This window comes from Myiozetetes cayanensis, unplaced genomic scaffold (assembly GCF_022539395.1).
Source record: "Myiozetetes cayanensis isolate MyiCay16 unplaced genomic scaffold, myiCay2020 scf12, whole genome shotgun sequence".
Taxonomy (NCBI): domain Eukaryota; kingdom Metazoa; phylum Chordata; class Aves; order Passeriformes; family Tyrannidae; genus Myiozetetes; species Myiozetetes cayanensis.
This window is the reverse complement of record NW_026086826.1, coordinates 26,274,468-26,295,711: the sequence shown is the minus strand read 5'-3', so window position 1 is coordinate 26,295,711 and position 21,244 is coordinate 26,274,468. Positions and strand designations below refer to the sequence as shown.

General features: G+C 50.1%; 1 protein-coding gene across 7 annotated transcripts in view; it reads left to right on the top strand.

Annotated features, from left to right (window-relative positions):
- Positions 1-21,244, top strand: part of CACNA1E (calcium voltage-gated channel subunit alpha1 E) — a 134,176-nt gene that overhangs the window by 10,461 nt on the left and 102,471 nt on the right. For 2 of the 7 annotated variants that reach the window (XM_050306714.1, XM_050306713.1), the window contains exon 2: positions 11,977-12,409. In XM_050306714.1, the coding sequence (XP_050162671.1) occupies positions 12,003-12,409 (407 nt within the window). In that variant the 5' untranslated portion in view covers positions 11,977-12,002. Of the gene's footprint in view, positions 1-11,976; positions 12,410-21,244 lie in introns of those variants that run through there. The other 5 variants (XR_007627720.1, XM_050306709.1, XM_050306711.1 and 2 more) reach the window with 4 other exon arrangements.

Here is a 21,244-nt window from a genome sequence, read left to right as displayed (position 1 = left end):
GTTTTAGCTTGAGGGTGCCCAGTGCTCTGGCTCCAGGGTGTTTTTGGAGGAGATGGGGCAGGTTTATATCTTAGCGTCCAACTGGTGCTTCCTCAATAAGGGATGGTGTCCGAGAATGGGAAGGGGGCAGGGGAGGAGGGAGCAACAAAGTGCTGGACACAAAGCCTGCTTCCTCCCTGTCAGGATCCTACAGTTGTTTCACTCTGAGACTTTAGGCAAGAAAAAGGACCAGGAAAGACAAGTTGCTTTCATCTATTTTCCTGGACCCATGGATGCTCCAGCCCTGGAAGCGTTCAAGGCCAGGTGATAGTGGTGTCATGTAGCTCTGGGGCAGAGCCTGGGGGAGGCTTGGCCCTGGCAGCCACTGTTTTAGGGGAAGCCTTGGTTTTTCTGGAGAACCCTGGTTCTGGCTGCAGTGTTGGCTCCTGTGAACCCTGTGCTGGGTGCCCTCTGAGATGGGGGATCCCATCTGGATGCATGCAGGCTTTGAGCACCTTCTGTTTTCAGCTCAGGACTGTGACAAATTGCTGGTCCTGTTAGTAAGGGTTGTCCAGTCCATTTCAGACACAAAGAAGGGTGTAAAATCTGAGCAGACATAAATGTTGTATTCCCAAATGGTGATTCTGTGCTATCATGATGGAGTTTTATGCAACCCAGACAGACCCAGAAGCACTGGAAGAAGGCTGGAGCCCTCACAAGCAGTTCAATTGGCAGCTAACACACAAACAAGGCTTAAAGCAAGAAACTGACCTGGTTTAAACCTGAAATGCTGAATGGGAATCATGTACCAGTGCCTGCCAGTGTGGGAAAGGGTGGATGTTGTCAGTGTGGTACCCTCCTGAGAGGGATGAATTTTGGTTGCTGCCACTTGTAGGTTTGCAGGCTGGGGGCTGTGAGGGATGATTTCTTGGTTCTCCCCAGCTTGCTCAAACATCTTGCTGGTGCTCCAAAGCCTGCTGGTAGATGGTAGATGGCTGGCAGGGGAAAAATCAATGGTGTTAAACTATTTAGGAAGGAGCGGGTGAGCAAGAGGAGAGAGAGGGGGAGTGACGGTGCCAGAAATACCACTGCTCGTTTACGAGTTGCCAAGGGTCTGGAAGCAAATGGGCTCTGCTGGTGTTGAGTGTGAGCAAGCACGGGGCTGGTGGTGAGTGAGGGGGCTGTGCTGGATAACCTGGCAGTGCTGGATGGCTGTGCCATGCTGGAGGAGAACCCCCCAGGTGTCTACAGGCTGTGTGACATACGCTGTCAGTCTCGCACTGCCGGTCCTCAGCCATCCTCAAGATGTCTAAAAATTACAGATGGCAGTTCCCCAGAGTAAAAAGAGCTCTGTGTTGCCTGTGGAGGAGCCTTGTCTGCCTTCCTGGAGACAGAGGGGGATGGATGGAGGTGCCACCGATGAGTAGCCGTTCGCGTGTTGTTGCCATGTGAGCGCTGATGTTTGCAAATATGGTCAAGTCCAAATGCACGTGCTGCTGTAAAAGGGACAATTTCACGAGTTATGGGCTAATTGAGCCTTTGGGCATCATCTCAGGAAGATGGGGCTGATGAGTGCAGCAGCTGGTTTGGGTTGGAGGAAAGCTCTTCTAGCTCCATGCCTGGACTGGCTGCTCAGCCAGGACTGTGGAGGATGCTGGGCTGGACTGGTGTGCATCTTATTTCTCACACCATTATTTATATTTTGTGGGATGCACGTTGCTTTTTTCCTACTGGATCTTCCCAGGCTCCAGCTGTCAGCAGCACAGAACTTCGAGATTGGGGCTAGGCTGTTATTCCTGGCTGTGCCTGCCCTTCTCTTCTCTGTGAATTAGTCTCATCCTTAATTTGAGCTCATTATCACTGTGCTTAAGTGTCCCACAAAGCAGCTCTCTCGCAGGAAGGTTGCTTTGGTATAAATTATTCCGAGAAATGTACTTCAGAGGGATGAAACAGCAGAGATGAAATAATGCCACAAATAAAGAGGAGAAGGAGGGAAGGCAGTAGCGGCTCGAAATCAGCAATTGTAGCAAACGGATAAAAAGAAGGGAAAGCAGAGCTGGATGAGCTTTCCTTGTGAGAAGAAACATTTTGAGGAGTAGAGGGAGCCTAATGATAAGGCAGTGGCTTTGGTCCAAAGAGAGGTGCTGGAATTGCTGGCTGTAAGGAAGCAAGGCAGATGATGGGGGATCAGCACCACTGTGGCTGTGGTTTGGAGGAGGAATTGGCACCGGGAATTAGGGGCAGACCTGTGTTGCTGGAGGGAGAAGAGGCCATTCACAGCAGCTGGGGTCCAGCTGGGTGTATCCAAAAAGCAGTGCCTAAAGATGCCATGCTCCATGCCTGTCCTCTTGCCCGGATGGTTTCCAGAAGTGCAAACCTCCTGGCACCTTAGGGAAGTGACTGGGTTCACGCCCAGGCTGGTGTAGCCTACCAGTCCTTAGTCCACCAGCGTAGCTGCTTTTGAGAGCAAGAAGAAAGGAGGTAAGCTTTCCTGAGGGTCTTTGTGGTCTTCCCTGGGCAGGAGAGGGGCCCCTGGGACTTCCTGGGGTTATGTGTGTTGGGTGGGAGGTGAGGACTCTGTGCTTGCTGAGCCAGGTTATTAGTCCTGGTGGAAAAAGCAGGATTACTGAAGTATTCTTTTTAGCTCTACAGTAACATTTATTTATTTTACTCGTGTCTCCCCAGGGAGAAACTGGCCTTAGAGGATGAGATCTGGGATTGTGTGGCAGCTTGGAGTGGCTGCGGATGACAGGGACAGGGAGGGGTGTGGAATGGGAAGAAGGAGAGTGGTAGGTCCAGGGTTTTGCCTTGAGCAGTCAAGTGTCCTGGGCCATGCTTTCTTAATCAGCAGGAAAGCTTGTTGCTTGCTGAAGAATCCTTAGAGCCTGATTTGTGCATCTGTTATGTTAACAACCAAGAAATTCCCTTTTGTTGTCCATTTGTCCCAACCCTGCTCAAGCCAGAATAAGGTAAAAGGATAAGATAAGGCAAACCCAGTCAGTTCTCTGCAGTTTGTAAGGTAAACAGGTACTGGTTATGGAAGACCTTCATGAAGGAGCAAAAGGAAAAGCTGTTTTTCTGCCTTTAAGGTGGAATTAGGAAGGTTTTGCTCTGTTTACCAGTGATTTGGGTCTCTGCCCTGTCCTTGTGGCTGTAGCTGCTGGGATAGCACATGTTCTTCATCTAATACTGGAATGGTTTAGGTTGGAAGGGACTTTAAAGATAATGTCATTTCACTCCCCCTGCCACAGACAAGAACACCTTCCACTAGATCAAGTTGCTCTGAGCCCCATCTAACCTGACCTTGAACACTTCCAGGGATTGGGCAGCCACAGCTTCTCTGGGCAACCTGTGCCAGGGCCTCACCACCCTCACAGGGAAGAATTTCTTCCCTCAGCACGGCAGGACAGGCTCATTCTCTGTCCCCTTCCCTTCTTCACCATGCAATTGGTGCAAGAGATTGTCTTCATTTTTGCACAAACAAGAAGACTTTTTTGCTTAGTCGTTCTACAAAATGGGAACAGAAGTCAGAGAAGAATAAAGCCTGCTGTCTCTCACCTTTACAGCATCCCTTTGTTTTACACTCTCAGGGGTGCTGGGAATCTGATGTTTGCATGATGGCAGAATTACCTTTGCAGGTCTATTAAGGAATGACACACGATGTGGTTTGTGAGTCACCTCAGTGAAGGCACTGCTGGAAATGAGAACTTGTTCTCCCTGGCTTTGCCAGGTTAAACATTAATTTTGTGGCCGTGGGATGCCATGCTCCTGCGATGCTGTAGTCCAAGCCGTGTGTGTGTCCTTCTTGCCACATCCCAGCAGGCAGCTCCTGGCTAAGACAGGTGTTTTTTGGAGAAGCTGAAACTTGGAGCATGAAGCCAGAACAGGGACGTGTGCTGGTGATGCATGGGGTGCTGCTCAGACCCATGACAACCCTCTTGGAAGCCCAGACTGAGCAGCTCCTGGGTCTCATGGTCACCTCTCCTATAAGAACTGTCTGAGAAAGCTGGGGTTGTTCAACCTGGAGAGGGGAAGGCTCTAGGGAGATATTAGAGTCCTTTTCAGTGCCTAAAGGGTTACAAGAGGTCTGGAAAGGGGTTTTCAACAAGGACCTGGAGCGACAGGACAAGGGAAAATGTGTTCAAACTGACAGAGGGCAGGTTAGATTAGATGGTGGGAAGAAACAGGTTGTGAGGTACTGGCACGAGCTGCCCAGAGAAACTGTGGCTCCCCCATCCTTGGAAGTGTTCAAGGCCTGGCTGGATGGGGCTCTGAGCAGCCTGGGATAGTGGGAGGTGTCCCTGCCCATGGCAGATGGTATTGGAACCAAATCATCTTGCAGGTGCCTTCCTCCCTAACCCATTCCATGATTCTATGATCTTGGGACCACATGTGTTCAGCCTGCCTTGACATGGGTGTACTAACTTTTCCCAGGGCAGTGCACAGGAGACCTCAATGCTCCATGTATGGCTTCATGTTTTTCCTTCTCTATCTACTTCAAATCCCCTTTACCTCTGGTTTCAAGCTGACCTGCGTTTCTGATGTCCTACATCAGCAGCAATGCCCTGTTCCCAGCCCCTTCCTGCTGCTGCTGCTGCTGTATTTCATGTGCTCTGAAGCAAGGAGCCAGGGCTGGCTGCCTTCTGTCAGCAGTGTATCCCAGAATCTGCTCTATTTATTTTTAAAAGCATTTTCTTTCTCTGTCGCACAGCAACTTCTAACACATCCTGGCTTGTACTGGCAGCTCCTGCTCCTCTCTATACCTTGGCAATTCTTCAGCTGCTTTTGGACTGAGGCAGATGGGGACTGATGCTGAACCCTGATGTCCCCCTTTGAAATGTGCCAGGTCAGGCTGAATTACCAGGCTTGGCAGCACTGCTCACATATTCCCATTCCTGGGGTGCGGGAGCAGCTGAGGTGTGACCTGCAGAGCCAGCACTCCTGCTGCTGTGTGCTAAATAAAGTGTAAATTCAGGCTTTCCTTGAAGTGGTAGGGCTCTGTCCATGACTACCCGTGTGCACTGGTTCTTGGATTGCTAAATATTCAGGGAATGGTGGGCTCGTGGAGATGTCACTCTCCCCCTGCCCATGGTTGGATGAGGGGAAAGTTTCAAGGACCACGAACTGGGGGCTGTTTCCATACGTGTGCTTTACATTGTCTTTGGTTGCCTGCTCTGCATTTGTGGGAATGATTGACAGTCAGAAGGGTTGTTGGTCTTTTTCAAGGATAACCTCCTTGCGGTGGGAGTGGAGGGAGAAGGGCAGTGTAGCTCCTTAGGGTGACAGCCTGTGGTCTTGTGTAGGAGCAGAGTTAATTCCTGGAGGGTGGCCTGGAAATTATCTTAAGAAGTCCTGGCTCTGCCCTTCTTTGGAAAGCAAACTCCTAAGGGCTCGTTCTCTGGCTACGTACAGCTTAAAGCAGTGCTGGGTTCTGGATGCTGCTGTTGCACAAATCACTCTTGCTTTTCCATTCTGGATTATTTCTATTGCCAAGCCTGGTCCGTGCTGTTCACAGAGCTGTTCCCACTGAAGCAATACCTCTCCCCTTTGCCTTGCTGGATGGAAGAGCTGGAAGGGGAACACTGAGCTGTGCCAGGCATTGTCCCACATACCCCATCCTTGCCTACGGAACACACCGCCTCAGGTCTGTCTCTGTCTGCATTTCCTCTGCCTTCCTGAAGATCTGGGATACTAGTGTGGGGCTGGAATTGGGGGGTAGCAGGTTGTAGATATGATGGATGTGTGATGACGGGTGCCTTGCCTTGAGCTGCAGAAACATCTGCCTGCCCTGCAGCGAGGGATCCAGGAAGAGGTGATGAGATGAGACTGTCACAAAGGTGCTGCTGGAAGAGGTTTGGGCATTGGGTTGTTTGTCAGGATGTGTGTTCCTGATCACCATGACACCTTGCTGTCCATGCCTGGTGCTGCCCCTATGTCAGGCCAGATAGAGACCTGTGTTTCAGTGCCACCCCAGCAGTGCCATGCCTGCCCATGCACTGAATGGGTCCCCAGGACTGGGGCTCACTGCCTGCAGCCAGCCCTGGAGACCAGGGTCCCACTCCCCCAGTACTCTCTGTCTCTCCCAACTCTCCATGATGGAGATAGAGGGCTGACAGGAGGGCTCTTGTATCCAGGGTTGTGCTACCCCACTGCTGACACAGGTGAGCCCTTACACCCACTGAGGTCTCACTGGCCTTGGAGATACCTGTTTGTTGGGATGGGGCCTGAGCAGCAGCCTGGCTCCATCTGGGCTCAGTGCTGCTTTTCCCAGGAAGCAGTGCCGAGCCCTGAGGAGTGGGCTCTGCTGCTGGAGCATCACTCCAGCTGTAAAAACCCTGGCATGGCAGAAAAAAGCTGTTTCCCAGATGAAAGGTTGTCTGATGTGTGGTGCCAGAGCATCTCCCAGCCTGAAGCAGCCCCTGGGTATTCTAAGCTGTGCTCTTTCCTCCATCTGATCTTTGTAGGTGTTCCAGGGGTCTTTGTTGTGTTGTTTTGGAGCTGTGAAGGCCTAAAAAATAGCGCTTTTTAGATATGAATGGGTGATGAATATTTCTTAGGAAATGAGCCAAGTGGTCTGTCTCTGATTTCACCATGTCCCTCTGCCCTGAACACACTGGTGTGTGGGGTGCTGCCTTCCCTGGCTCTCCTGTGTGACAGGTGAGACATTTGATCTGGTCCTCTTATCTGCACCTTTTGCTGAATGTAGGACTAAGTCTTTGCTTGTAAATGTTTCCTTTCTTCATTTCTTCCCCACCTTGTTTAAGTGTCTCTCTGTTCCTGGCATCATAAAAAGCTCCCAAGCATGGGATGCAGCCCTGGCTCTCGTGGGTACCTGGCTCTCATGGGATCTGTCCTTCCCAGCAGAGCTGCTGCAAATCTGCCAGTGGTGGGGGCTGTGAGAGAGGGGTTTGATGCAACAAACTTTTCCCCAGTATCAAATGATTCGACTAAAAATAACACCCTCTCCAACTGGCTCTTGCAACCACTGCACTGCACAGATCCGTCCAGGCAGGCTGCAGGACAGGGAGGGTCCAGAGCTGACCCAAGCAGGGCTCACCAACCATGGCATCCATACCACTGTGAGGGGAGTGCACGTGGCAGGAGAGGAAAAGGCCATAAGGATGAATCAGCCGCTCTTGCAGCCCATCTGTCTCTGGAAGGGCCCCACGCTGAAATTCTTCTGAGCACTCTGAGCTTTAGCGCTCTCCTTATCCACTCTGCATGAGCTCTCCTCCTCCCCCTGAGCAAGGACTAATAATTAGCAGCTCAGGGCAAGCATGGCTGAGCACAGAGAGGCAGATGGCATTTGATCATCTTGAAAATCAAGTGGCCCCTGTGACCTGGGAGAAGCAGGTTAGTGAATTGGAGGGAAGGGGCAGCAGGGGATAGATTTGGAGTATCCCTGTACCCCAGGAAGGATGGAACAAGGCCAAGATATTGAAAGCATGTGAGTTCCTAGGGAGACCAGCCAAGTTTGGCAAAGAGACATGTCCTGTGGGCTGATGAAGCAGAAAACCTCTGCCTGGCTTGGGGTGTCCCCAGGATTCTTGGAAACAGTATCCTAGATGCTCTCATATAGGTTTATATTTTATATATATAGACAATATGATATAAATTTTATATATATATTTAACAGCTTCTTGCTCTGGTGCTGCTGTCAAAATCATCCCCCAAACCCCCAGGGAAGGCTGCTGGGGTGCTCGACCATGGTTGGAGGACTTCAGCAGTTTTGTTGCTTGTTGAATATACCATAGCCAGGTTTTGTCCATTACTCCCTCTCCAGGGAAGGATCTCTGCCTCCCTGCTTGCCTGGGGCTCTTGGCAGTGCTGGAGCTCAGCATGGTGATGCTGGACTCTTGTGCTGCCTGGGGAAGATCAGTCCCCATGGACCAGCATGGCATCAAGCCTTTCTGCTTTAGCTCCAGGGGTTCTGGTGAAGTTTATTCAGATAAGGGAAGCAAAGAGCTCACCCAGTGCCTTAAGTGCTGTGTGCAGTTATTATGGTAATACATAGTTAAAGACATGATTGCTGCCATTGTAACACAAACACACACGCAGAGAAAACCCCTAAAAGGAGCAAACACACATGCAGAGAAAACCACTAAAAGGAATTTCCTCTTTGTAGGTCAGTAGTGCTGCTGGAAACCCACTTCTCACTGCAGATCTTCATTAGATAATCAGCTGCTAGAGGAAAAAAAATGAAGTATGTTGTGAGATTCCAGGGTCTCCTGCCTGCTGGGGCTGCCTTCCTTGGCTATGGCACATGATTGGGGTTGGGATAATGGGGCTGGGTCTCTTGGCAGTGTGTAGCACTTGAGGATGCTGCTGAGAGGATCTATTTGCTTTTTCTTCCATCATATGTGCTCTGGTGATTGAAAAGGCTTTTCTCAGTGATTTGTGGGGTGGGATGCTGCCTTTGGATGCTTGTGTCCCGTTTCAGCCAGAGCTACTCACTATTCTGTCCCTGTTTGGCCATGGCAATCCCGTGCAGGAAGGGCTGGACGGATGCTGGTGCAATCTCTCTAATGAGATCCCCATTAGGTGGGTTGAGCTCCAGCTGTGTCAACATAGCTGTGTGGTCTGTGTGCTCAGATGTGCCCTGGGCTGAACTGGGAGTGTCATGCTGCTCCAGTAACTGTGCAACTGAAAGCACAAGTTGCCCATGTGTTTGCAGCTGAATACCCCCTCTCTAATTCAGTTTGGCTGCTCTCAGCGCCCTGTGGCCATGGTTTTATCTGGATGATTTCTCCGCAGCGGGAGCAAACAGTAAATTTCCTGACTTTTATTACTTTGAGACTGAAGTTTGGAAGATAAGAGCCTCTAGAGACTTCATTTTCAGGTATTGAAAGCCTGCTATGTGTCACAGTGCAGTGGTTCCTCAGCTCTCCTGTATCAAAACCAGACAAATGTACCATTGTTGGGTAGTAATGTCCCCCTCTCCTGTGGAGGTTGGGGTGGCAGGGGCTACCTGGAGTCCTGTGCAGGTCTGTCCCATGCTCTTACTGCATCCCAGTCATGCAACCGGGGATATGGACAGCAAGTATCAGCTGGAGTCACCTGTGGGAAACCACATGTGGGAGTATAGGGGGGTCATACAGGTGGATATGCTATTTTCCTTTGCTTTTTAAACTAGTAATTGTCATTAATGGAGCTGTGAAGCTGTGTTCTGTCCAGTTGTTACCAGGGAACTGTGTGACAACCTGGGTTTATTCCCAGGAAAAGACTGTTTTGCAGCTAAAAGGGCTCAGAGGCACCAATACCTGAAGGGAGCCTATGAGAAAGATGGATACAGTCTATTTATAGAGGCATGGAGTGACAGGACAAAGGGGGGAATGGCTTCAAACTGAAAAGAGAGTAGATTTAGATTAGATATGTGGAAAGAAATCTTCCCTGTGAGGATGGTGAGGCATTGGCATATGTTGCCCAGAGAAACTGTGGCTGCCTCACCCCTGGAAGTGTTCAAGACCAGGTTAGATGGAGCTTTGAACAACCTGGTCTAGTGGAAGGAATCCACGGCAGGGGGTTTGGAATGAGATGATCTTCAGGATCTTTTGCAACCCAGGCAATTCTATGATATGTACTCAAGCTGCATGTTATTAAGCAAACCCAGCATGGAAGTTGGGCTGCTGGCTGTCTCCATGGTCCCAGTTCTGTCCACGGTCCATTTCCAGCACACACCGAGTTGTTCCCCACTGACAGAGGCAGGGCTGGCATTTAAACAGCAGAAGCCAAATTACATGAGTGAATGTGGTGGGGTTTTTTTCTCCACCAATTCAGATTCAGTGTGAAAATAAAGTGTATTTGTTTTCCGTCTAAGGTGGGGACCAGAGGCCAGAAAACCAGGAGATGCCCCAGTGCCAGGTGCTCAGTACCCGGCACGTGGCACCCCGTGAGCACCCTTGTTAGCGCGTAGCCTCGTCAGCTTCACCTAACAAAATGTTCTGGCATCCTCCCTTCCCTCCTTGTCACTTCTCGAGAGGGAACGTGGCTTGTTCTGCTGGCAGCATGAGCCCTGTTTGCTGAGGTGCAGGTAAAGCTAATTATTTCTATTTATTTCCTCAAGCTTTCTCAGTGTTTCATTTGAGGTCTCTGCTTGAGCTTTCCTGCTTGTCTGAAAGCTTGGGAGTCCTCAGTGTCCCTGGGAGCAGCAAGCCTCGTGTGGGAGGTGTATTGGTAGGCATCAGGAGAGCCAGTCTCTGTGTGGATGCTGAACCTACCCTTGGGTTGTGTCCTCATTTGCTCTTGGCTAATTGTCCTCAGGGCTCTGCTGCAGCCACAGCATGGCTGAAACCTGGAGTCATCATGCTTGGTGTGCCTGATTGTCTCCTGTCTTTGCCAAGGAAATGTTTAGGAAAAGGAACAGGGCTGCAGAATGGTTCTTTGAAAAAAAAGTAAAACCAAAACAACACTAAGCAAACAAAAAACCAAAACAAAAATCTCACCAGCTACAGAAAAAACCACAACAAACCCATCCAAAACAGAAATACAAAAGAAAAAATCCCCAAGTAAACCTGGAGTAGCTGAATGAGGAGTTAAACTTTAGCAGGGGAGGATTAAAAACAAGCAGACTGAGATGAAAAGGAAAAGCAGAAGTTGGGGAAAATGAGATCTTATAAAGGTGTCCAGAACTGACTTGAACAAGTAATTAATGCACCTAAAAAAAGTCGCATGGGTAAGCAAAGTAGTGAGTGGAGTGAAGGATCTGTTTATAGCTTTCAGTGGGAGCAGCCAACTCATCTTATCAATGTGCTAATTAATTTGCTGAGGCTCTTGCTGGCAGTTGCCTTTTTCTTTCTGGAGAGCTTGCCAAGGGCTAAGTATCCCTTGGGCTAGGCAGGTTTAAATTTGGAGGTGATTTTAGATACCTTCTATTTACAGTGCATCACCACAGACCCGAAGGAGATAGGATGGCCCCCTGGGCTGACGATCCCTTCCCTTGCAGCATGGGGATGTCAGGCTTATTTTGACTAGGATGGAAGGACCATGCTCTGTGTTGTCCCCTCAGTTACTGTTGATTTTTTTTCCCCTATATTTAGTTTATTTTTTTCTCCTGGTGTGATGTTTCCCAGCCTTTATCCCAACCTCTGTTTTCACCTCCGTGTTTGTTCTGGAGGAGGGTTTAAAATGATGATGTGCTCAGTTTGCTGCATTATTGGAAGATTTAAATCCTCCTTTCCCTTGATGGGTTGATGGGTTATTTTCTCCTGTATCAGGGATGTAGTTAAGAAGGGGGCAACAGCCCCAGCTCCCTTGTCCCTTCTTTCACCTCCATCATGGGCAAACACTGAAGAGGAATTTCAGGGACTAATGGAGCAAAGCCCTTCCTGGAACAGTTCCAGTGTGAGAATACAGTGTTTCACCATGACAGTACTCTCAGATACAAGCATCTCCTGTCTGTAGGGCTTCATCTGCTCTGCTTAGCAAAGGAGAACTGCTTGGCAAGGTGTTCCTGACGGTGTTCCTTGTGCCTTTTTCTCCCATGTGTAGCTCCTGACTCAAAGTCACACTGGTATTTCTACATCCAGCTTCATGACGTGCTGCCTGTGTCTGCCTGTCTGTCATCACATGAACGTGAGGCTGGAGTGAGATACAGATGCTCCAGTCAGGGATATCCCACAGGGAAAACCCAACCAAACAGAAGGAGCGCAGGGGTGATCTGACCTGGGTGTCCCAAGGCTCCTTCCATATTGCTGTGCTGTGGTCCAGCTATGGGAAGCTCTGCTGGAGGGCTGGTTGCAGGGCCAGAGAGCTGCAGGTTCAAGAGGTGCAGGGGTGACCTGTTTGGGAAAGATGAGGAGAAAACCAAGGGAGGCAGTGGTACCCCTTGCCCTAACCCTGGGGGTCCAGTGATGTGTGTGGTGTGCCTGGCTGGAGACTGTCTAACCCAACAAGCCCAGGAGAAACAGGACTTTTGGTTGACATGGGGGGAAGGGAGTGGATTGTGGTGCAAATGGAGCAAACCCTTTAGCTTCCCCTCTTTGTCTTGTTCCCCTCCAGAGTGATGAGCCACAACAGCACCCAAGATGCTGGGATTTGGCACGTGCTCCATGGGCATGCCAGGCAAGGGGGCTGAGCTGGATGGTGCCTCCCCCCACTACGTCCTGGCCCTGCCCGAGGAGGAGACGTGGCGCAAGCACCGGCTCGGCTTGATGCAAACCACCCACTCCTGCAACCTACTGGAGCCTGAAGGCCTGGCCGAGGCCCTGGTCTCGAGGGCTGCCAGCTTTGATGCCCTCTACGAGCCCCACTCCCAGGATGCTGACGCGGACACCGGCAGCGCCTTTGACCTGGGGCTAGGCCAGTACGTGCCCGTGAGCCCGGACGTCATCAAGCGCCGGCGGGGTGGGCTGATCGAGCAGAGGGACATTATCAAGGCACACGAGGCACACAAGATGCAGAGCACGCCACAGGCACGGAGGAAGGAGTGGGAGTAAGTACCAGAGAGCCTCCAGCCCAGGTGGGCAGCCAGGAGGAGCGGGAGCATTCCCTGTCCGATTTGGGGCTGGTGGGAGAGTCTGGGGAGTGTCATGTCAGTGGCATCATCCCTGGGGTGCAGCTGCCACCCACCGTGCTCCACCTCCTGTTCCTCCTGAACTGGGCTGCTCAGCTCCAAACTGGAAGGTAGCATTCCATGGAAACAGTGCACTTTGGGAAGGGGTTCTCTAAGTTGTGAGGTGGTTTGTGGGACGTAGAGAAAACTTGGAAGATCTCAAGATAGTTTTCCTTGGATGCAGAGTGAGTTTTGGGTGTGTTTGGGGTCATTGCCTTCTGCTTTTGCTGTGGCTTGAGCCCTGCTGTGAGGGGATTGTATTAGATGTGTCACTTGGTGCCATGGTTTAGTGGGACTTGGCAGTGCTGGGTTAACGGTGGCCTTGATGATCTTAGATGTCTTTTCCAACCCAAATGATTCTGTGGCTTGTATTTAACTTCAAAAAGTGTTCAAGTCTGAGTCAGAGCGAGTTGGAGACATTAACAAACTTGAGAAAACAGAAGTGCTTGGCAGAGCTAGAACCCACTGGTTTTATTTACTGTTTTCCTTTAATTAACTTATTCCTATAGTTTGCCATTGTGCTGTGAGAAAACCCTGGTTCCACGTCATGGATTAGTCTCCCCCACCTGGCACTCACTGTGTGACCAAGTCTGCAGCCACATGCTTCAGTCCTGCATTTAAATTACAAGCTTTCCCTTCCCTGTGTCTGCTCAGCAGAACTGGTTGGGATAAGCTGTTGCAGCACATCCTGCTCCAGTATCATTGGTCTGGAGCAGCTCCCTGCCTTAGGCACTTAATTTGGGGAATAATGTTTAATAAAACACCCAAAGGAGTTGGGAGCCCCTGTATTAATTAGATGTGGCATGTTGCTTTGGCAAGATCCAGGTCAGTGTGAAGCTGGTAAGGTTTCTTTGGGATGGCTTCCATGATAAAACAGCTTGTGATAACACTGAGGCTGCTCCTGCTTTTTTTTGGAGAGCAACCCATCATTGAGGCAGGATCTCCCTGTCCCTTTCAGCTCCATGCTCATCCCTGTGTGTCCAGGGAAACTCCTGGCTGGTGGCTCAGGCAGCCCTGCACAGGGAAAATAAACTGACATATGGGCTTGGCAAGCACTCGGTGCCTTGTTATCTTTTGCAACCCACCGGGGATGCCAGATGAATAAATCATGGCTGGGCAGGAAGCAGAGGGATGGCCTTGTTAATTGTCGGCTGGCGGAGTGAGACCCTAGAACGGCTGCTCGCTAATTAACTGCCTGGATCCTACAGCTCTCTTTGGTGGCAGGGAGATGAAACCAGAGTCCTTCCCACTCACACTGTGGGGGTTGTGCCCCTTTGGCCACCCTCAGTTGCTCCATCCAGCAGTAACTCAAACACAAAGCCTAATATTTCTAACACTCTGGAAATACATGGGTGGCCGTGCCAGCTGCTGACATCCCAATGTGGTTAATAGGATGTTTCCCCCAGGCTAGTAGGGTCCAAACTTTGCATTTCCCAGGTCCTGGATGCTTGGGTTTGTCATCTCATCCCACTTCATGATGGTTTTCTGGGAAGCCTCTGGTGTGGGGTGGGCACTGGGCTCTGGCATTGATGGTAGCTCTTGGGCTTTGCAGACCTTGTGTGCCACTCAGGACCTGAGGGCCCCACTGCCTGTCTCTGCCAGGTTCCTTTCTGGGAAGTTGGTGAGCACCAGGGAGCTTGATCTATTCCTTTCCCAGACTTAGGTGCCATGATACTCCATCAGCCTGCAAAAACTGCATGCCAGAGGCTCTTGCTTTAAGTGTCAGGAGAGGGACTTCTGATAAGGGCATGGAGTGACAGAACAAGGGAGAATGGCTTTAAACTGAAAGTGAGTGGGTTTAAGTTTAGGAAAAATTCTTCTCTGTGAAGATGGTGAGGCCCTGGCACAGGTTGCTCAGAGAAGCTGTGTCTGCCCCATCCCTGGAAGTGCTCAAGGCCAGGTTAGATGGGGCTTGGGGCAACCTGTGATAGTGGAAGGTGTCCCTGCCTATGGCAGGGAGTTGGAATTAGTTGGTCTTTAAGTCCCTTCCAACCCAAACCACTCTTTCTAGGATAAACCAGTGATGTTTTCCCAAAAAGCTTTACCAAAGCCCAGACTGGTGTGCAGAGCTAGTAACCCTAGCACCATGGATGCTCTCTGGGAATAGATGGATAGCATGTGGGGGAGAAAAAGCAAATTAATTTCCTTATGTGTAATTTTATTAGTAATAATGCAATTTCCTTGTGATTTAATTTTCAGAAGGGCCCATCTCACATGCCTTGAATCACCTCTCGCCTGGGCGGTCTGGCTCTGGTGAGTGGGGGGGGAGTGTTTTCCCATAGCTCCAACATGGCAGTGGACATGAAGCAGAAAATGAGGAATGTTGAAAATTGCTGGATATATCCAGGAGGTCTCCCTGTACTCCTGTTTGTCAGCTCTGGCTGGGTGGTCTGCAGTGTGGTGGGCACAGGGAGAGAGTGCAGCATGTGCCTCTCTTCTGCTGCACGAGACCTCTGCTCCCCTGGATTAGTTCTCTGTCTTTGCACATGTGGCATTCCTGGTGTGCAGCCAGATGTTGGTGTTTATCTGCTCTTGATCTGGATTGCAGTGAGGGAAGAGGAGCAAAGGCTTTTTTGTACTAGCATTGGCAGGTCCAACCCTTACTAAGCCTCCACCTCTGCTGCCTTTTCCCAGTGAAACAATTCCATAAGTGGAATAAGAATAGGAAGCATACAATTATTTTTTTTTTTCTTTCTTTCTTTTTTAAATTTTATTTTATTTTTTTCCATGGGTAAGCTGAGGCAGAGAACAGCAAACACTGTCTGTGCCTGTGGAGCAGTGGCTCCGTGAGAGGCTTAAATTTATGGTCAAAGGTGCACATACCAGTCCACCTTGTTCTTGTCTGAGGGATTTAAGCCTAAGGCAAACGCTAAACCCCGTTTTCCATAGTCCCAGTGTGATGCCCTGCCCTCCATCCCTCTGTTTAGGTGCTGGGATGGAGGTATGTGGAGAGATCTGCTGTGGTCCAAGGCTGGGTGGGCTGCTGCATGGAGCGGTCATGGCTGAATTGCTGATGTCTTTGCTCTGTGTGTCTGGCAGCATCGTCTGGGTAACGTTTAGCTTAGAAACAGCTCAAAAGAGGAGCTCCTCATCAAAACAAGCAAATGGGGAACCTCCTGTGGCTTCTCTGGGCTGAGAAGCTGCTTCCTTAGCTGATGGTAAGGACAGACAGAACCACGCTGGGGACATCCCAGAGAAGCTTCAAGCTGAAGTGGAAGTAGACAGGACCCAAACCTGCTTTGCATGGCCACAAACCACATATGCATGGGAATTTGTTAAGCTTAGCTGGTATATTTGGGGAATGCAAGCTGTGCTCTCATTTTGGAATGATACCTGCAACAAGGATGCATGGAAAAGCCTGATTCCCAGATGTTGGGCAGGGAGCATGTGAGTAGAGGAGACTGGAGGGAAAGCAGCAGGATGGTGGTACAGTGTGAAGGTGAGATGCTGTAATTCAGCACTGGAGTACCTGAGTGATGAGTGGCAGGTTTCAGTGTCCCAGAGAAGCGATGCACTCTGCCCACAACATAGGACAGTGATCCTAAAGAATAAGGTAATTAGAAGTGATCTCCTGTCTTGTAGCATCTTGGAGTTAATGCCTCTGATGCTATGAGTCTGTGAGGTCTCCCTTGAAGGGTACGATCTGATTCATGGAGCTGCAGGACAGGAGAGCTTCCTGCTTCTCTTTTGGATCCATACCTGCAGCACAGACCATGGGGAGCCGTTTGCATTGGAGTGTGTTGTTACTGCAGCTCTGCGTTTGTGCCGTTTTATGGGAAGCAGGGAGAGAACAGAACAAGCTGAAAACCGCGCAGAGTGTTGCTAACAGATCTCAGTGGCTTTTTATGACTTGGCAGCCTCTGTCTGGTTATGTGCACACTCTGCGTCCCAGATTACAAATGAAGCTGGCTTTTTTTTTTTTTTAAATCTTATTTTTTTTACTCTTGCTGAATGAGACAAAGGGCCCCCTGGGTGTGTGTTGGGCTGGCAGCTCAATCGATGCTTCCCAGCATATTCCCCAGTACCATCTGGGTTTAATTGGCTGCAGCGGTGGGGAGAGGGCAGGAGTGTGCATGGGGTGGCACTGCCGCTTGTCTGGGAAATGCCCCCGGGTGCTGGGGCTGTTCTGGCAGCTGTGTCGGCACTCACTACCCTGTCCCTCCTTGGCTCTGCAGGGAAGGGACAAGCCCCAGGTGGCTCTAGGTCACTGCCAGTGATGCTGGTAGCTCTGTGGCACATTTTGGGGAGAGGTGTTTGATGTAGTGGGTGTAGCTGCTGTGCTGTGAGCAGCAACCCTGTTCCCACCTGAATGGGCTCTGGGGGCAAGGGACTGGAGGAGGGCACTGGCTCTTGGCTGCAGCATCAGTATTGAGAGGGATCTGTGAAACAGCAGCCCTTGCTCCTCTGTGTGTGCTGCTGGGGAAAGGAGAAGATGTCCCAGAATCCCACCCAGGTCTCAGCTCTGACACCAGTGTCCAGTGGCTGTCACCCCTCCTCAGGTCTCCCTCCTGACCTTGCCCTGGGGGGTGGGTATGTGGCTTCCTCCAGCACTTTTGCAGTTCAGTAACTGCCAGAGGCAGTCATTAGCCATGTCCTTCTCCACCATAGGCTCCTGTTCAGTCTTCTGCTGCCATTTGTCCAGGAGCTTGGGAGGGCTGGGAAGAAATGTTGGGACAGCTCAGGAGCTGTGGGGACTCTGCAGGTGAAAACCCTAAGATGTTGGTGGCGGGTGATCCTGGGGTTATGTGCCTGGGAGCATCCTTCATGTAGATATACCCATGACTCCCATGCAAGTCCTCTGCAACCCAGGGCAAAGCAATTAACTTCTCTGAGAGCCTAACGAGCACCTTGGTTAAGGTGATTCTCTCTGCTTATGTTTTACCCTGCATGAGGAGTAATACAGGTGGTAGAAAGGACTATGGATGTGCTAAACCTGGGAATGGGGACACTGAAATACGGCTTTTGTCATTGTAAATTGGCCTTGAGCGGCAGAGAAGCATCTCTCCCAGAAGTATCTGACCTGGACTTCCCTGCGCTCTCCCTGCTTCCCTTTGGTGCAGACCAAGGTTTGGATCCTTGGGGTGGAGTTCATTTTCTGACCTGGGATGAACCTGAGTTCCACTGAATATCCTGGCAACAGCACGGAAATAGCAGCATATTTCACTGAACTGCCTCAAAGTCTGGGTTTCTGGCACACCCTGGAGGAATTCCCTCTCTGAATTAATTTAGGTGACTGCAACGTCTCCCAAGGGCTGTCAGGGGGGTGGGCAGTTTAGGGACAGTCCCAGCCTTCCTGCATAGCAGAGCCCACTGTTCCAGGGAGCTTGGCTCCTTAGGAGCTGGCTGCTGAATGTGGAAGACAAGGTGGTTCCCAGCAGATGACTGCTCAGGAGCTGCTGCCTTGTGTTTTGCCACCACGTCCTGGCAGTTCCTACTTCCCCCACTGGAATCTCAGCTGCAGGTGTTGGGAAGCTTTATTAGCACATCTTGGGGCAACGCTGAATCTGTGCACCATACTGTGGCTGGTTGTGTTTCTCAGGAACAAGCCTTTGGAGGGAGCTTCCCTCTTGGCCTGGCCACGGCTCAGAAATGCTGAATTTCTGGGAGGCAGGGCCGTCTAGAGCAGGCTGCCCAGGATTGTGTCCCTGTGTGTTTTGAGTATCTCCAAGAGTGGAGACTTCTTAACCTCTCTGGGCAGCTTGTCCCAAATACTTAGTTCCCCTCACAGTGAAAAAGCTTATTCCTATGTATAAGCAGAGTCTGTTTTATTGCTGTTTGTGCCTGTTGCCTCTTGTTCAGTCACTGGGTGCCACAGAGAGGAACCTGGCTCTGCCTTTTTTTTGCACTGTCAGGTATTTTATGCAGTGATCTGTTTGAGCCTCTGTTTTGAGCCTCTTCCAGCCAGCTTGAGCAGTCCCAGCTCTCCTGGCTTCTCTCCCTTAGTCACCTTTGCTGGATTTGCTCCAGTAAGTCTGTTTCTCCTGTCCTGGGGGCACAGCACTCTGGATGTATCTTACCAAGGCTGCATAAAGGGGATGGGTCACCTCCTGGACCCTCTGGCTTTGCCTAACGTAACCCTGGAGGCTTTTGACCCCCTTTTTGGAAGAGCAGATAGCTGGCTCGGGGTCAGCTCAGTGTCCCCCAGGTCCCTTACGGCTTTCCCTGCTGAGCTCCTTCCCAGCCAAGTTGTTCTTCCCCAGGTGCAGAGCTTGGTGTTTGCCATGAAGCTGAACTCTAGGCTGTTCCTCTGCCTGTTTCTCCAGGCTGCTGAAATCCCTCTGGATGGCAGTACAGCCTTCTGCTTTAGCAGTCTTTGGTTTAGAGCATCTGTGAGCATGGTTCAGTGCAGCATGCAGGTAGTGAAACTTCCGATATTCAGTGCTCATTTGCACCCTCATCCTTTCCCTCTCATGGAATAATTCAGCCTCTTGTCCTCTCCCAGGCAGCCCTGTGTGATTCTGATGAGGGGGCTGTCTGCTGGCTGGGAGATGTTTGTGGGAGAGGTGTTTTCCAGCCTCTCCACTGTGTACAGCTCATGTTATTTATTACTCTAAGGTGTAGTACACCTTGCCCCCCCCATACTATTTGTATTTCAGAGATGGTGGGGTAGTAAGTTAATTCGGGGTGGAATTCAAGGACCTCAGGAGGTATCTGTCCAATCAGACAGTTGTTTATTTTTAAGGTAACATTTTGCATTTTAAAACACAGTGGATGTCTAATTGCACGTGCCCAAAATGGTTTCCTGACTGAGAGGGTGGTGAGGCCCTGGCACAGTTTGCCCAGAGAACTTCCAGGATGTTCCATCCCTGGAAGTGTTCAAGGCCAGGTTGGACAGGGCTTGGAGCAACCTAGTCTAGTAACAGGTGGCTCTGCCTGTGGCAGGGGGTTGGAATGAGATGATCTTTAAGGTTCTTTCCAACACAAACCATTCAGGGATTCTGTAAAAGGCTGGGAAGGTCCCCAAAATGGTACTAAAGCAGCTTTCAAAAGGTGACTCTTGATTTCCCAAAGTGGCTTTTGAAACACTGAGACCTTTCTTAGAAAAACAGAGTAGAGATGCTCTTCTTGTCTCCACTCATCTTTTTCATGCTCAATGGGAAAGGCTGCTTCAATCCTTCAGCACAGGATTATGCATGTATGCATCATCCAAAAACATGTCATGTTTCTGTTATTTGGCTGGTTTGGGGCTGGTGCTACACACTCCAGCAAGGATCTTGCTTTTTAACTGGGGAAAAAGGCTGGTGCTTATCCCCAGCTGTGGGGAAGGAGGTCACTGTGGTATTATCTTTCCCAAAACGCACCAGAAAGAGTCAGCGTTGTCTCATCTTTCATGGATGATTCTAACCAGCTGTGTGGTGTTGTTTGGTGGGACATAGCTTTCCTGTAAGCTTGGAGCATGGCACCGTCGTGGCTGATGCTGTAACATAACACACGATGTCTCTATGAGAGCTCTGATACAAACCACAAGTCCTTTATTTGTCATCAGAGAAACTTCACAGGGGTCACTTTTTTCCCCGCTGCAGCTCACAAAAAGTAAACCGGAATCTGATAGGCTGTAACTCTTTTCTGTGCATTCACTCGAGTGGAAATAAGCCTAAAAATTCTTCTATGAACTTTTTCCCATTGAGGAATCATGGAAGCCATGTTCTGGTGGGGCTGGGTGAGGGTGTTTGCCATCACAGAGGCTGCTGAGCTGATAAATCCCTGCCGACGCAGCAAGGGGGATGATTTTTTCACACCTCCCAGCACTGAGTTGCTTTCAGAGAGAGGTTTTGCTCTTTGGCTTTTTCTCTTTCACAGGTTTGGAAGATGGGAGCAGCATCTCTTTCCTGGCTGCACTCCAGGGATGGGGCTTCTCTGGCTATCTTGAGCATCAGCTGCTCAGTGCAAGTTCAGACTTGGTGGAAATTTTTTTCAACAACTCCATCTTCTCCTAGCGCTTGTCCTGACAATGTAATTTTGTCAAAGCCACCCTGTTTACCAGCAGGTTGCTTTGGAGAAAGCTGAGACTGAATTTGGCTTCATTAGGTTGGAGATGGAATTGGTGGGTTTCTAGTCCAGCTTGCTTTTTGTTTCCAGGGGTATTTACAGTCCAAAGGCAGAAAGGAGGCTCCTCTGTCATCCCACGGTGTATTTTGCTGTGTTTATCTGACTTGAACCTTGCAGAGTAGGCAGAGAAGCAGAGAAAGCAGGGGATGGTCCTCAGGCATGGATCTGCCTCTTATGGGGGCAGAGAGGAGATCTAAGGGAGAAGAAAACCTCCTGCTGGCTTTGACAGGAGCTAACACTGCTGCGCCAGGGGGGTCACGAGGATGCTGAAGGAGAAAGAGGGATTTCTTCTGCTCTGGGTAGTGTAGCACTTGAAAAAATGCTTCTCAAAATCCCTCTCAAACCTTTTGATGGGCTAGAAATAAGTTTTCTTTTCCTGGCTTTTTATGGATGGCCCTGGGGATGTTTTTTCTGATCTTGTTCCCACACACCAAGTTTGGCAGCTTGGTGTGTGGCTCTTGTGAGTCTTGGGTGGCAAGAAGGGGAATATCCTTCTGGGGCTGGGCTCAGGGTCTTTCCCTTCCTCCTTTCCGTGGTCTCCCTTTATCCATTCTGTCCAGTCTTGGTCTTTTGGGCAGGGTAATTTTCAAATATTCATATTATTTTCCCCATTGAATCCTCTCAAGTGGGACCCTCTAGAAATGCATTGCCCAGAACTGGACCCAT